At 40.5% G+C, this 15,972-nt stretch overlaps 1 protein-coding gene across 3 annotated transcripts; it reads left to right on the plus strand.

The window, feature by feature from the left end:
* The first annotated feature begins 1,301 nt into the window (after positions 1 to 1,301).
* uspl1 (ubiquitin specific peptidase like 1) lies at positions 1,302 to 14,008 on the plus strand. 3 transcript variants are annotated; one of them, XM_080041044.1, is made up of 9 exons: positions 1,302 to 1,422; positions 2,492 to 2,648; positions 3,207 to 3,329; positions 3,437 to 4,355; positions 6,205 to 6,327; positions 9,645 to 9,774; positions 10,500 to 10,625; positions 11,196 to 11,356; positions 11,925 to 14,008. In XM_080041044.1, exons 2-9 carry the CDS (start codon positions 2,523 to 2,525, stop codon positions 13,703 to 13,705), a joined length of 3,489 nt encoding a protein of 1,162 aa, XP_079897170.1. In that variant the 5' UTR covers positions 1,302 to 1,422; positions 2,492 to 2,522; the 3' UTR covers positions 13,706 to 14,008. The 3 variants fall into 3 exon arrangements, with proteins under 3 accessions (XP_079897170.1, XP_079897171.1, XP_079897172.1); XM_080041045.1 differs by having other exon boundaries at positions 6,217 to 6,327; XM_080041046.1 differs by lacking the exon at positions 2,492 to 2,648 and having other exon boundaries at positions 1,318 to 1,422.
* The last annotated feature ends 1,964 nt before the right edge of the window (positions 14,009 to 15,972 follow it).

Raw genomic sequence — 15,972 nt, forward strand, 5'->3', positions numbered from 1 at the left:
TCTATGGCATAATGTTCAAATACTCAGATTGTGCTGGCCAGAATGCTTATATTTCAAGAAAATTATTTCAAACTAAGAGATGATTTTCTAACTTTGTCCAAAGAGGAGGTAATGTCATTATCTGAATTTAAAGTTTTTTTTAAATTGTAAGCGTGGTGGGTGTGAAAATTATGAACCTTTCCGTGTACATTATAATTGTCAAAATGTATCATATGCCCACTGAAGATAACCGTAGGTTACAAGTGCTTCAGAAATAATTATCTCTATATGCAGTTAAGGAAATGGATATAAATACACTTCTGCTTAGCAGCTAATATAGAAACAAAGAACAATGGCTGCCACATAGTTTATTCTTATCCTTGAATTAAGAATGGGAATGATGAACTGATTCCAAATGCCAATCACAACCCAGACTCAGGCCACATGTCTGCTTATGATGCTGCCTGCCTGTGTCTGATTTTGCATCAGGAGATGCCTGGGCAGAAAGCTATAGCCTGCTCATGAGGCTAGGAGGCGGCCGGTTTATGCATTCTAATGAGAGCTCCCTGGGAAAAATATGTAAATTAATTTTGTTATCAAGAGGAAAATAGAGGACAGGAGAGGAGAGGAGCAGATACAGGAGGGGCTTAAGGGAGGAGGGCACAGGAGGCGGGATTGGGTGGAGGGACATCTGAGTGTACATGTTTATGGTAGAGCAGAAGATATATTGAACCAGAGTGAGGGACATATGTAAGCCCCATCCCATCCTCATCCAATTTCAACTACATCCTTATACCCTCAAAAATCCACATATGGTAGGACCACAAGAAACAAATAAATAATAATAAATTAGCAGATGTATTACGGGGCCTTGCACCTTGTGATGCACCACTATTGAAGTGGGGTTAATGATGTTCTAATGAGACCTCTGCTATAATAATAATAATAATAATAATAATAATAATAATAATAATAATAATAATAATAATAATAATAATAATAATAATAATCTCTTTGAATACAACTAATAATATGAAACGACCTTCATTATTGTCGATAATAATGATACTTAATAACTACATGATTAAATGCAACCTTATCTTCAACATGTTCATGCTGCTCAGTGCTCATATAACCTACTCGCACCGGTTAATACTGGTCTAGAGGCAGTACAGCGCCGTCATGAACAATAACTTGAGCACAGGATTTTGCAGTTCACTTCAACGACCAGGCGGGGGCCAGCGGAGCCACGTTCCCGTCAGAGGAAGGGGACGACAAAGCCCGACGCACAGCCGCCCGCGAACGGAATAAGAACGTTTGTGGCACGAACTGGCAAAGAGGGTGCACATGGACTGTCTCTGCGAAAAGGAATTCATTCACTAATACGCCTCTGTTTGGATGGATTTCGCTGATCTTCAGTATCGTTATATAAATTCTGTATTGGTACGTATACTTTTTATTCACGGAAATGTCAAATGAGGAGCAGTAGCGACGGGAATTAATGCCCGGCTTTAGGCTAACGTGTTAGCATGCTAGCTGCCAGGTGCAGTGGCAAAAGGTTCATTGAGCGCATCTCAACTGTAAGTTTGACTGGGTTTAAATTAAATCAATATTGACCAAACATATCAACTAGTTAAAGGGAAATGTGCAGTATATCCTGTTCTTAAATGGAACTGAATTTTGGTTTATTGATCTCTATAGATGCCTTTTCACTCTATCTGCTTGTTTATATGATTTGTTTCCCTTTACGTGGCAACAACACATTTTGATTTTGTAACGCTAATGCCAGCACAAAGCCTTTCTTTATGTATTACGAACAGATTTTCAAGCGCTGTTTTAATAGTTATATGCAAAGACTGTTGTGCTTCACCACAGGTGGCAGAATGTGCTGCAGCGGAGCTGATGGTCCCCACGTGTGTGTGTGCGCGTCTGTCTTTTGGGGTGCTAGGTTGTTAACGGCTTGGCGTCCTGTTTTATTTACACTATTAATTATGACAATACATGGTTTCTAAAGACTATTTAACTGTCTCAACGGGAATTGAATGAGTTAATGTAAAAAAATAATTCCTAAAATCTTTGTTAAAAATCAATCAAATATCAATTTCGGGCGTTGCAATTTAAAATACCTCAATCATTGGTTACATCTGTTTAATTTTTTAATAATATACAAATGCCAGCTGGGCCTTATGTATATTTTATATCTGATCATTATATTCTATTTATATTTATTTTATATACATTTTTCCAGGTATTCAAAATTTCAAATAAGAATGTTCCTGAAAAAAAGAAACCGTATTTCAGTTAACTGAACACCTGAAAATTTAAGGTACTTTATTACGTAAATGCAAAAATCCTGTAAATTAAATACTGCCATAAAACCTTTTCCTCATGATGGTTTTAAGAGAAAGTTATCAGTCACTGTACAAACAATAGCTACATTACCATGTAACTTGTATAACTTGCAGGCATCGGGTAACATTCCCCATTTGTGGTGCTTTATTTTTCTCCTCAGCTCCTTCGGATGTGAAGCGGGTTGCAGTGACATGGTAGTATTTTTTGAATGGCACCGGATGGCCATGGACCACAAGAGCAGCAGCGGTTTGCCAATGACTGGTGAAGACACTGGTTTGGGGGCTTTGGCCTCGCCACTGGTGGGGTATTTGGGAAAAGTCAGTAGAGCTCTTGTTTTCCTCTAACAGATGTCACTTGCGCAAAGCTGAATTTAATTTGAAAATTTACTGTGACTGCACAGTACCAAATTCCAAATAAACAAAGGAAAAATAAACAAACGGAAATCTTTGGTAGTAAAAGGCGAAAGTATTATTTTTTTCTTTTGACTTGAATCCTATAATTGTGTGTGTGGAGTCAAAAATATGTGTTTTTATATTGGTATTCTATTGTCATGTGAGAAACTGCTCTAAATAGAATTTGTCCTGCTTACAAACACATTTTTTGGAAAGCAAAGAACTTCCAAAGTGCCATTCAGCCTTACTAAACTGTCAAATATTGTTAAGCAAAATATGATGTCCAACTTAAAACATAAATCATACATGTGTTCAGACAAGTACTTAGGACGTGATCGAAGAATATAGAGAACAATGATTGATGCTTGAAATTTAGATGTCAGCTTTGATTTGAAATGGTAAAACAACTCATCCTTTTTTTGGTCTGGTATCTTTATTAATACCATGTATCTATGATTTTTATGTTTTTTTCTCTCTCCCAAGGTTCAGGAAAGAGCTTCTTCACTGGAGTATTGTCCCTGGTGTTCTTCGAAGGGCTTGACGTGTGCTCTGCGCTCTTACCGCATCAACCTCCAGGAGTCAGTCACCCTCTGCACAAATCCACAGGTACGTCCCAGTACTCCTGTCTCTCACTCACACACATCCGACTGCGCAGCGTCGTCTTTTCTTTTTTTGCCAGTGTTCTTAACCTTTCCGTATCCATTCCCACGTAGTGCCTTTTCCCTCTGGTCAGCCGGTCCTTGGAGGATGTGTTGGCTAGCCTTGTTCCCGCGGAGCCCACTGTTGGGATCAAAAGAAAAAATGTCTCGACACTGGAAAAGGAAGAGTCGATTGAGCCCGTACACAAACGTTTGCGGTCGAGTGAACCTGACAGTCCTGTACAACAAAGCATAACTAAAGCACTTGTAAGCCAAGTGGAGCATTGTGCTGGAAATATTGTCTGTAATGGCCGACATGCATCGCCCACGTCTAACATTGAAAAGTTAAACGGATACGACCAGAATTCTCCAGTTGCAGAGACAACAGGACCGAAATCACTCCAAGATGAGGATAATATTCTGGACGAGGATCCAGGTGGTTTTGCTCCTCCTGCTTCCTCAGCTCAATATATGCAGTGCTCCTCAGACACTGATGAGATTGCAACTGCGATCTCTCCTCACAGCGGTGCCCTAGATACATCAGAGGCGGAGGATAACATCCGGCAGGTGAAGAGTCCTCTTGAGGAGGCCAACAGAAGCTGCAGTATGGACTCCAAACAGCCAATTTTCCCATATGAAGACATTTGTTCAACTGAAATCAATACTCCATCATCTCAGCACAATGAGCAGACAGCAAGGACAGATCAGAAATCACTGACTGCAGGCCAAGTCTCCACATGTAAGGACGTAGTAGGCATTGAGTCAGAAAACAAGGACATTTTGGAGGAGCTAGAGCCTGTTCCGAATCAGCTTTTCTGGAAAAACGACAACAGCCTGTGTTGGCTGGACTCGCTGCTCGTGGCTTTGGTGAACTGTAAGAGCTTGAGAAAGTGTCGACCTAAAGATGAGCCTCAGCGGTCGTCAGTTTGGCGGCTGCTGAGAGGATACGAAGACGTCCGTGCTGCCATCCGAGTGCACCAACAGACTGGCAGAGGTAAGTTATACATATAAAGAAAGGCTCAGACAGGGCAGAGAAAAGTTTGAAGAATGCATGAGAGTGATGGCCCTGGCAAGTTTCAGTAAGTTTACAGAAGTGCCACACTGTTACTGTCTTTGAAATGCATTTAGTCATTTTAAGGGGAAAACACATGTATTATTTCAACTATTGAGTTATTTTTCAAACAGCATGCTAGTGTAGGCCAAGAAGATTTATTTTCTGAATTTTCAATGCTGCTTTATTTTTATGTTTTAAATTGGGAAATACATGTTCCAAAACGACCAATAACCTCTGTATTTAAAAATAAATCAAGCAAGTAGGCTCAAAATAACCATTAATGAATTATAGGCGCATCACAGTCCACAATAATCGCACAACAGCCCCCATCCAAAAAGGAAATTAGCACTTTGATGTGCATACACGTGTTAAGAGTATGGTCCATTATTTGTATTTAGTGTGTCTGTATAGTATTGCACCAAACAGTATAGGTTTTCTTTAATTGTGCTTTGAACTGTCTGCATGTGTGCACATCATTTGTACCTGCACATATCAAACAGAATTGCACAACTGTAAGGTCAGTGTCTGTTGTATTTTTGTATTCAAATGAACAGTTGTTTATTTCTTTACTGCGCATTGGCATCTTTGAGCAAAATAACCCCAAAACGCGTTGCGCTGCGCCTCCCATGACCCGGGATAGTGACCACCTTGACTAAGTCATTTTCTGGTGGAAACACTGGTTTATGGATACATTAAAAAGTAAACATTGAATAAACAGTTTTCTGAACGGGGTTTGGTGCCATGTGTTACATTACCGGTACTGCAGCCAGGCTTTATTTTTCATGGCAGTATTTTGGCCTTTAGATGTCGCCAAACCGAAATTCCTCTCTAGTTCTGCTTTAATTTCACTTGTGTTGTTTCCCTTTGCCTTGGAAACTGCATTTCACCAAAATAATGGTGAATTCCACTGCATTCTGTGTTACAGTTGATTCCGTTTTTATTGCCCGATTCTGTGATTCCGCCCGCGTTTTTGTTATCGCGGAAATCATAGGGCCCTAGAGTAGACAGGAGAGGATTAAGGAACACTGCTCTAGTATGCTCTATAATTTAGCCTTTTAGCTCCACAACTCTTTCTCTGTTTCTCTCAGTATGGCAGTGTTTACAAAATGGTGTCGCCCCCTGACACTGGCGCAGGAGCACATAAGAATCCCAAGAAGCGCTCAAGAAATGTTTCAGTTAATTGTACTGCTAAGAAAAAACGTGGACCTACAGTGGCAGGCATAACATCCCTGCACGGCTAGCGAATGCTTACCTCACGTAGATGTGCCTACAGTGTTGTTGTAATTCCTCATGGGTGCGAACAGAAGTTAATATGCACTATAGCTTTAATATATCAGTCCCTTAGATTCCACCTCAATATAACGTAGGTGAAGTGGATTGTTTGTGCTTTTAACAGGATTTTAAAGAATATATTTAAAATTTAAAACCGTGCCATGACTAACCTATGTTGTATTTGGATGGGGGTAGATGTTTGAGAGGAGCCAACATCAAAACCTGGGTGCATTAAACTCTTATCAATCTGCATTGCTTGGTACCAACAGTACTTATTGAGAAACCCTGATTTGTGTGTTTGTAATGTGGGTAAACTGTTGCTTTTCAAGTGTGGCATGTTTGCATGGAATGAAATGTTTTGGACAAATATCTAAGTTCCTCCTGACTGTATACACATCAATGACAATCTGCCCATCACATTGCCTGAAAGGCACTTTAAGTTGATTTACTGTTTATTTTATTATTATTTTTATACATAGTAAAATGCAATGCTTTTATTTGTTTCACTTATCTTAAGTTGTCTCTGTAGATGGCGTTGAGAGGGTCCCACATCATCTGTTGCAAAAAGCCAGTGCAGACCTGCAGAGTCTCAGGATGTCAATCTTCAAACAACTGCAGCCGAAGCTACTTTGTAAACTAGGTAAGCTCAGTCACTGAAGAAGCTTTGATCCAAATGATTAGCATTTGGATGAGTTTTAGTAATCAGAAGGTTACTTAGTTGTTTCAGCCTTTTCTTTAGGTATGAGTTACTAATTTAAAAAGCATTTTAATAGTTAATGTCTGTTTCCACTGACCTGCAGACCTTTTTTTTTTTTTTAGATTATTTTTTTTTGCATTTTTATGCTTTATTGATAGTGTAGAGACAGAGTTGAAATGGGGCAGAGAGGGGAGTGACATGCAGAGAACTACCGCGGGCTGGAATCGAACCCGGGTCCGCTGCTGGCCGAGGCACATGGGGGGGGACGCCCTACCAACTGAGCTAAGGGCGCCCCCTGACCTGCAGAATTTAGATGTAATTCAAGACTTTCAAACTGTAAAGGACGCTTTTCACGTTCACCAACATTGTACCACTGCAGAATAGTGTGACCCAATCTGGGTGTTTGGGTGAGATCAGATGAGGTGACAACAAGCTCAGAAATGGACTCTGTGTCACAGCTGAGGGTTTTTGTCAGTGTCCTTATCCAAAATAAATTTGTTTCACATCACGAAAAAACAAAGATAAGAGATAAGATGGCAAAGCTTAATTTGTATTTACTTTCCACTTCTGCCCACTTAAAATACAATGAGACTTTGGTACCAGGGTTCGACATAACGTATAGCCCGATGGCCCGGGGCCAGTAAAATCATATGCAGGGCAAGTTGATTGGCCAGTCACTGGCCCGCCCGGGCCAGTGACTGGCCAATCACAGTTCAGTATCTTTTTGTAGACTACATCATGGTTCATTGAAATTCGCGTTGAGAGTCGGAATGAAAGCAGTGTTTATTTAAGACTCAATATAATAAACCTAATATAAAATATATTTTTTAATGAAAGGCCAGTGGACAACCGATGCGTGGGCGTTTTGACAGGCGGAGCAACAAGCGGGTGCACTCTCGCTCCGTTGGCAGAGCTGCCTACCGTCCGCCTGCGAGTCGACAAATCAATCGACTTGCTTTGCCCCCTTTCTTTCTTCCCACAGCAGAGGTTGAGGTGCAGAAAATGATAACTGCGCTTTTCCTTTATCTGCCGCCGTAATGTTGCAGTATTTGCATCCAAGCCCCAATTGTAATACAAATGAGAGGCTTTATTTAAACGCTGTGAATGCGTCTCCGGTGATTGTGTCGGTTGTAGACGGAAACTAACGGAGGGACTCCGCTCACTGTACAGTTCCTATAGTCGCGCAGTTTGGCACTGTGTTTTCAGGCTCGAGACATTCAATCAGATCGCGGAAGTCTTTCCCATTGAAATCGCTAACGGGGAGAATATCCCCGGTTATTATTTTAGCCACAAACCACAGTTCATCTGCGCAGCGGCTTACTCGCTGGCGAGATCTCACGGTGAAACGCTGCTGTGATCGGACGAAGGCATTGTGTGTTTCTAAGGTGATTTAACGTCATAGTCTTAGACGAGCGTTTAACTTATGCTGCATATTTTGCACTGCATTGTTTTTTATCAATAGTTTGAAAAAATGGTCCCACACCGGACTCTTATGTGAAGCTGACACTTCATGGAGAAGTGACACTCCTGCAGCGCGCTCACGACCAGACGTGAACTCGTACACGGTGAAATCTCCCATTAAAAAAAAACGGCATAACCCACTGATTTTCGGATTTCTATTCTATTTTTAAAGTCAACTTGAGCGCAAGTGGAAAACCGGTCATTCGGTCGACACATTCACATCCCTAATGCATATAGAGAAAGTAATAAAAACAGCCTATCACACCACAAAGAATGATCAGACCTTCATCTCTTATTTTTTTTTATGTTTGAACATGACTTCTGCAGGTGAACTATTCATTAAACTGCCCAAATTCAAGAATAAAAACAATCATCAAACTACTGGACTTTAAAATACTGGCCCACTCTTTCAACATACTTTCAGTTGTAGGCTTCAAATTCAATATGTTTGCCTGGTTTTATATTATGTATATGAGCAATATCAACATTTCATATAATTAACTAAAAGAAAAATAACAATCTAAAGGGAATATCTATACTGTTGCAGTATAGATATTCCCTTTAGATATGGTTATTTTTCTAATACAGATATTAAAATTATTGACACTAAATTATGAAGAAAAAAAAGTGTGTGCAGGGCCAGTGAAAATATACAAGGGGCCAGTAAAACTCGGATCCACTGGCCCGGCGGGCCAGTAGGAAAAAAAAGTTATGTTGAACCCTGGGTACGCTCAGGTACTCTTTTTCTCCATTCCTGAACATGTGCTCTTCCTTTTTTTTTTGGTGAGAGAAGTAAGGACAAACTTTCCCACACAGCTTAAGAGAACTTGGTAGAAATATAACTTTTATTTTTGAAGCCACCAGCACTGATAGGAAACCTGTGTTATAACCAGAACAACATGCAAATGGTGCCAGGAAAGGGAGAGATGTCCGAGCAAAGGTTTTTCAAAGTCAACAATGCAGTGCTCCCAGGTCCTCTCAAACCTTCTGTCCATGAATATTAGAATGCAAATAATCCAACACCATTTTTTTGTTAAACAGATAACAGTGAAAAAAAGTTAAGATGTAATAGTCCGGGGCTCTCCTGGTGTTGTGGTTAGAGCGCCCCCCCTCTCCCCATGAGGCACAGTCCTCTTCGCAGCAGACCCGGGTTCTAATCTGACTCATTGTAATTCTCTGTATGTCATTCCCCTCACTGCCCCATTTCATATGTTTATCTTTATTATCAATGAATAGCATTGAAAATTACAAAAAATAATCCTAAAATAAAGATGTAGAAGTCTTTCTTGATTTGGCTTCTGCTAAATGTTATCACATAGTTGATACACTACATGAAAAGTCCATGTTTGCTTAATTACCTTCAAGGTTTTTGGGGCTTTTCTACCTTGATGTGTTGTGATTTAAATATTTTTGTCTCAATTGCCCACAGTCAAGTCAAGTCATGAATTCCTCTTTCTTATCCAAGGCAAGAGTTAATCTTTAAAAATCTGAACTGATAATAACAAAGGGACTGGTGTGGACGGGCAAAGCTTGAGCAGAATCTTTTGAATTATATGAGAGCGAGAGAAAAGCTGGCCTAGTGGTTGTCACTCACTTTGAATGCTGAACATAGAAAGATAGACACATTTTAGATACAGGCAGAAGAGACCTACTTACTCATATGTGATCTATACAAATGTTGCCCATATCTCATCCAGGGATCAAATTCTCTTTAAACTGCCTTTAAGCACAAAGTGCAGCCACTGTCAGGACCTGTACCCGTGATGACGCTCTAAACGCAGCATGTTTGTGCTTTTCAGGTCAGAGGGAAACTCCTGTGTTTGCGATGCCTATTCTCCTCTTGATGGACTCTTGGGCCGAGCCTCTCTTCCAGTCCACCTTCAGCTGGGAGTTCAAGTGCAGCGAATGCAAAATTGCCACTAAAGAAAGGTAAGGGGACAAAACCACATGTGTTACTAGATTCAGTGTTGAATCACGCTGGGCACAAATAGATGGTTTTTACAGGCAGAAAGGGAACACAAATTAATGAATCATTGAAGACAAGTTTGTAGTATACATTTCAGTCTATTGTGTTCGAAATATTGTCTTCAGGTAAAATGATCATAAGTCAAGTCAGTGATTCTATAATGGCTGTCTAACCTTTTTAGATTTCATTTTGTGGTGGTGGTAGCTAAAAGACAATCATTGAAGAAATTGAAAAATCAAATCCTCATTTTGGAGATCCTGAAACAAGAGTGTTTCCTTATTAAACGATTCATTTATTAACTAAATTGTTGTTCATTTTCTGTGTCTCGTCTTGGGACTAAATGTTTCGGCACTGTTTTGGTGGACGGCTGAGACGGATGGTTTCAGAGGGTCACTGTTGATTTTTTTTAAAGGGCAGAAAAGCATCATTTACCACATTATTAAATGCTTACTGGACCACTAATTAATGCAAGCTCCCAATTAAGAATCTGTATTAATCAATACATACTATAGGTTCAACTGCTAGTCATAATGTGACAATATCCCAAATATTACGGGCAACACTACATTATGAGGAAAAATATAATTATTCTCTAATATGCACATAATTGTATCTAACACCCTTTGAACATGCTCATCTTTTGTTAAACTGTTTATACCGTAATGTGTATCATGCTGTACTTTTCCAGGGTGATGAAAACTCTCCCAACCTTCACGAACATTTTGCCTGACTGGAGCCCGCTTAACTCAGTCCACTCTGCCCCGTGCAACGTGTGCCACAAGAAGAACCAGAGGAGGACCATGATTCTGGAGAGGTAAGAATGAACCATTTAATGTGTCTACCTTTAGTTACAAATGTTGCAAATTAACAAATGATTTACAATTGTATTATTGATTAAACGTGTAGTCAGCGTTCTGGAGAAAGCTTATTGTGAAAATCACTTTCTCAAAATCATTTAATTTCTCCTCAAGATCCGCTACCTGTCCGTACTGTGTTAGCAATGAAAAAAACAATCTGGTGTTAATACAATAGACTGTTTAGCCTAGGCACTGTAAACTGGTATGTTAACAAAGGGTATGTTTAATGGATTTAAGCTGTGTATTATTATAAAACAGAGGGGGCCCAGCGAAGCTAACAACATGGCTGTTTAGAGCCGAGGCTGTTTAGTAACACTTCTTTTTTTCAGCACATACTGGTACACAGAACCGACATGTCTGAAGTATTTATTTTAATATATCTGTACATTTGCAGGGAGAATAAAGCCGGGCTCTAAGTCAGAAGCTTTTACAGAAACTGTTTTATATTATTTAAAGAAAGTCCTGCAAACTCTTTTACCTTTCCTTGCATTTGATCCAACCAGACTTTTGCTTTGTGTTTTGCTCAGCGTGCCTACAGTGTTTGGTCTGCACTTTGTCGACGGACTCCCCGACAGTGATGTCCAACTCTACACCTTCACCTTCAAGGGAAAATGCTACTCGGTCAGCACTGTCATACAGTACGACCATCAACTAAAGCACTTTGTCACCTGGATTCGTAACTCTGATGGTAGGTATCTTAAGACCAATCATGTTTGAGTTCTATTTACTTTTTCCACGGATAGGACATGTTAACTGTCTTTACCATTAACATTACTTTTTGTTGATTAATTAGCTTGCAATGGCCGTCATGCTAAAGAGCCACTTAAGAAATATGTTTAATGAATGACTGCTAACTTGTTTGTTTTTTATTTGTTTCTCTGTATTAATCTGTAAATTACATAATTGTGGATAACCAGAAACACTGTGGCTTAGATTTGAGTAATATTAATGTTGACATTTCTATTCCTCTAAACTGTAGTTTGACAACAGCACATTCTGCTGGACAATCCATGCAATGCAAAACTGCAGAAGCCATTCAAATGTTATCATTCTTTCCACATTTGATCTATTTTCTTATTAGTCTGCATTTTGTTTTGCAATTGTTGTGCTTTTATGTGCTGCAGTTTTCTGTAAACATTATTATGGGTTAATCAATAATTGACAAACCTTCTTCGTAGAATGTTATCTTATCATTCTCATCATGCTGTTTTTGTTGTAGTAACCCTGTATTTTCCGATATTATACTTTTTTTAAAGGATCATGGCTGGAATATGACGACTTGAAACATCCAGACTGTAAGACCCATCAAAGTTTCCCGGTCCCCGCTCAGGAGATGCACGTGGTCTTCTGGGAGGCGCAGGGAGATGAAGAGCCTCGTGCCTGCTCTCCCTCTAGTACCTTTTCCGAATCTCCCCTATTTAAAAATAACACAAACCCCGGTCTAGCTGACGAACATATAAAAACAAGGGAACTATTGTATTGCGCTTCAGACCAGAGTCTTCTCAACAACACGGACATCATCTGTGCGCTCTCGCCATCTGAGGACAGCAGCATCATGGACACAACAGTCACAGCCGGTGTGGATACATCGATAGGCTCCACAACCCAACTGGACACATTTGAGGGCCTCTCCCATAATGACATCATCACACTCACACTGGTAGAATTGAAAGTTGATTCAGATATGAAGCCGTCGAATGAAAATGAGCAGACACAGGCTTTGATTTTTCCCAGAAGTATGGAAATGCCAGACTCTACACTGGACAGTTCCTCTGTAACAGCAGGCTCTGATGTCGAGGTCCCTGCCTCCTCCAACACATCTGATTCTGAAGGCGTCTCGTCAAAAGATCCTACATTTGTTCCAGGTGCGAGGGGAGGACGAGGGAGGGGGAGGGGTAGGGGGATTGGCAGAGGCAAAGCTGTTGGCATACAAACATGCAAAAAGGCCGCCTTGTCCCAAGGTATTTCACCACTTGAATCTAACAAGGCCTCCGAAGAAGTCTGTAAGCAACCTTCAGGTGTTCTTGCTCAGGTTAAAACACCACCTGTCGTTGAAGTTACACCGCACGCGTCCCCTGTGTCTTCCACAGACACCTCTCCTCCAAAGTCCAACAATCAGAAAAGTCCCACGGTGCCGCTATCTCTAGATCAAAACGCCCGCTGGTCCTTTCTTCTCAGCCTACACCCACGAACACACCAAGCAATCAAATCGTTCCCTAAAGCCGTCCCCACTCCGGTCACAAAAGTCAAGCCCCCTCCTCCCACTCACTCTACCCCCAACCCAGTGAGAAGACCGCAGATTCCCAAAAGAGTCTTCCCTAAACTCAGGACAGACGAGAGCGAGGGTCTCCCGCTAAAAGCTGCGGAAATGTACGGTGCGTTCGGTGCGAAGAGCTCAAACGTCCCACTCCCATCCCCTGCACCATACCATGTGGGCAAATTCAAGCCTCCTACTCCCATAACTTCTCACCACCAGAAGTCAACAGCATACACCACATTGGTGCCCAGTACATCACCTTTAATGCCCAAAGCAAAGGGGCTTCCTGAAATATCCTCCCCAAAGAAACGCAGCAGCCATTCCTCCAAGGTCCCTCCGGGTCTAAGCCACACCGAAGCCCTCAGGTACAAGCTGAAGAAGAAGCTGAAGGCAAAGAAGAAGGTGCTGGATAAGCTGAATGAAATGGTGGCTCATCAAGGGGGAGCCAGCCTCCGACCGGACAGCACTGACCTGGGCTCCCCTCACACGGTTACCTCCAGCACCTACGACAGCTCCGTATGCGACAACTTCCTCTCGGACCTGCTTTCACCGGCCACGACGGCCAGCAACCTTTCACCGGACAGCACAGACTTCCTGGAGATGATCGGCAATGGGCAAAATGGAGTCAACCAGTCGGAGTCCGTGGTCAGTGTGGCGTCACAGGTGAACGAGCCCAACCCTGAAAACTTTCTAGATGACTTTTTCACAGAGGCTGTGGTTCAAAGGCCGGCGGACATGGAGACCGATGCATTCAGCGCACTTGAGAATTTTTTCGTTTGACCTGTTTCGATACTGTCTGCAAGCTCCAAGCACTGTTAAGTTTGTAAATGAGAAGAATATGATCCAAAATCAACCTGTTAAACAATCTCCACCTGTATCCCTTTTTCTGGATTGTTGGCACTTTGTTGTGTATATATTGTGTGTAACTGGGTTGTATGACGTCGTAACGTTTACAGTCCAAACCATTTTCTCAGTTTTGTTATTTCTGACAAATTACTTGAAAATTATTGTAGAATATAATTGTTTTGCCATCATTTAATAAATACTGTAGATACTTTAAATGTATTGTGTGTTGTACAAAATGCCAGAATCATAATGAAATATAATTTTAAATGTTATGTTTGTGCTTTTATAGCAGAAATATGTTCACCTCAACTAGAGGTATAACATATTTATATTTTCAGATTTAAAAAATAAAGTCAATATAGATATAGATTCTATGTGCTGATCAGATGAAACCATAGCTTTCTTTTTCGTGTCTAGCTCAATTTAAACTGTTACTATGACTGATATAATTTAAAGTACAATTAGGTTTATTTAATTTTTTTCAATGTACATTCAGTCAGATATAGAGCTGATAAGCGGAAGGGGCGGAATTACGGGGCATGGGACCTCTCGGCTGAAAAAAAATTAATGGGAGTCGATGGAAAGTAACCTATTATTTTCTGGTCCCAGTCATTAAATGCCTTGGATTACATATATGTTTTGTATGGGTCGAAATGATAATTTTTCATGTGAAGAGTTTGACGGTATGTTGTATGATTAATCGTCTAACGGCTTTTGAAAAAATGTAACGAGAACAACTACAAATCCTGTCGCCTCTGTGACGTCACCTCAATACACTATCCCTCCACTTCTCGACCTACAGTGCTAATGGTAATGGATGGCGTGGACAACGCCGACAATCTCCCCACTCGAGAAATTGAAACTCTCCACATGTCCACTTTTGTAGTGGCTTTCGCCACGCTGAAGACTTGTCTTGTCCTTGAAAGAAGGCGGTAAAGTGCATTAAAGACACAGCCATGTTTCTGAGCTAAGTGGGTGCGAGTGGCGACGTATATCATAAGTGTCAAGAGCAGTAAAGAGCTGTAGTCCACAAAAGCGTTCTGCACAAAACCTGACCGTATCCAACTTCTACTCGCTAAATTGTTCCATTCTTTGCACGAAAAAATACCATCTAGACCCACACAAAACATATGTGTAATCGAAGGCATTTAATGACTGGGACCAGAAAATAATAAATTTCTTTCCATTGACTACCGTTGTAATTTTTCGAGCCGAGAGGTCCGATGTCCCGGAAGTACTATACTTCCGCTTATCAGCTCTATGAAACATGCATTCAGTCTTGAGATATCTTGATATACATTTTAGATGTGTTGACACCAGTGATAACTTAAAGATATTACAAAATGTTGTTGCAAATATCACATTTAAATTTTTTTCAACCCAATAAAATTCTATAATTGCTGTTTTTTTATGCAATTAAGATGGAAATCGTAACACTCACGGGCGAAGTAGTCTTGCATTTAGAAATAACAGCCACATTTAGTTAATCTGGGAATGGGGCATTAAATCTCTTGCAAGATTATAAACCGATGGATAATTCATGTGAGTGAAATGTCCTTTTTGTTACTTGCAGGCAACACAATGTCTCGTTAAGGACCCATAAATCATGTTTTTTAGACAACCGTAAATTCAGGTGTAGTGTTTGGTACTCACTCACTGCCAAGTAAACAAACAAGCTATACTAATATATATTGGAGTTGTCTTATTATTGAATAAACTGCATATAGTACAGTTAATCTATGGTAGATTAATTTGTTCAGCAATAATCTCACCTAATATTCCATACTGTCTTCAGAGATCAGCTAACCTGTCTTTACAGGCAACAATGAGCAACAAGCATCTATTGTGGAAAAGATTTGTTGTGTCATTTGAAGCGTGGCTGATAATTGTTGATCATACCTTAATACCATACATGTCAAATTTACTCTCAAATTCAATTTGATTTTCCCCAGATTAAAAGAGTCGTTCCCATACCGGGAGTCGAACCCGGGCCGCCTGGGTGAAAACCAGGAATCCTAACCGCTAGACCATATGGGACGTGTCCCTTTTTAGTCTCACAAACGTATAATATTCTAACGTCATCAATCTAGAGGTATTTTTAGTTTGTTTATTCAGTAAAACCGTTTTCCCTATTATTAAGAAATGTCGGCATTGTTGCTAGTTACTGTAGCACTAAAGCTTTTACGGTAGCATCAAAGCTA

This window comes from Ammodytes marinus (assembly GCF_949987685.1).
Source record: "Ammodytes marinus genome assembly, chromosome: 14".
NCBI lineage: Eukaryota > Metazoa > Chordata > Actinopteri > Uranoscopiformes > Ammodytidae > Ammodytes > Ammodytes marinus.

Bases quoted from the DNA above. Each gene is read 5' to 3' on its own strand.
- uspl1 (XM_080041044.1), top strand. From the start codon at position 2,523: ATGGTAGTATTTTTTGAATGGCACCGGATGGCCATGGACCACAAGAGC. The intron at 2,649-3,206 runs GTCAGTAGAGCT...CTCTCTCCCAAG, and splicing joins TGGTGGGGTATTTGGGAAAA to GTTCAGGAAAGAGCTTCTTC. The intron at 9,775-10,499 runs GTAAGGGGACAA...GTACTTTTCCAG, and splicing joins AAAATTGCCACTAAAGAAAG to GGTGATGAAAACTCTCCCAA.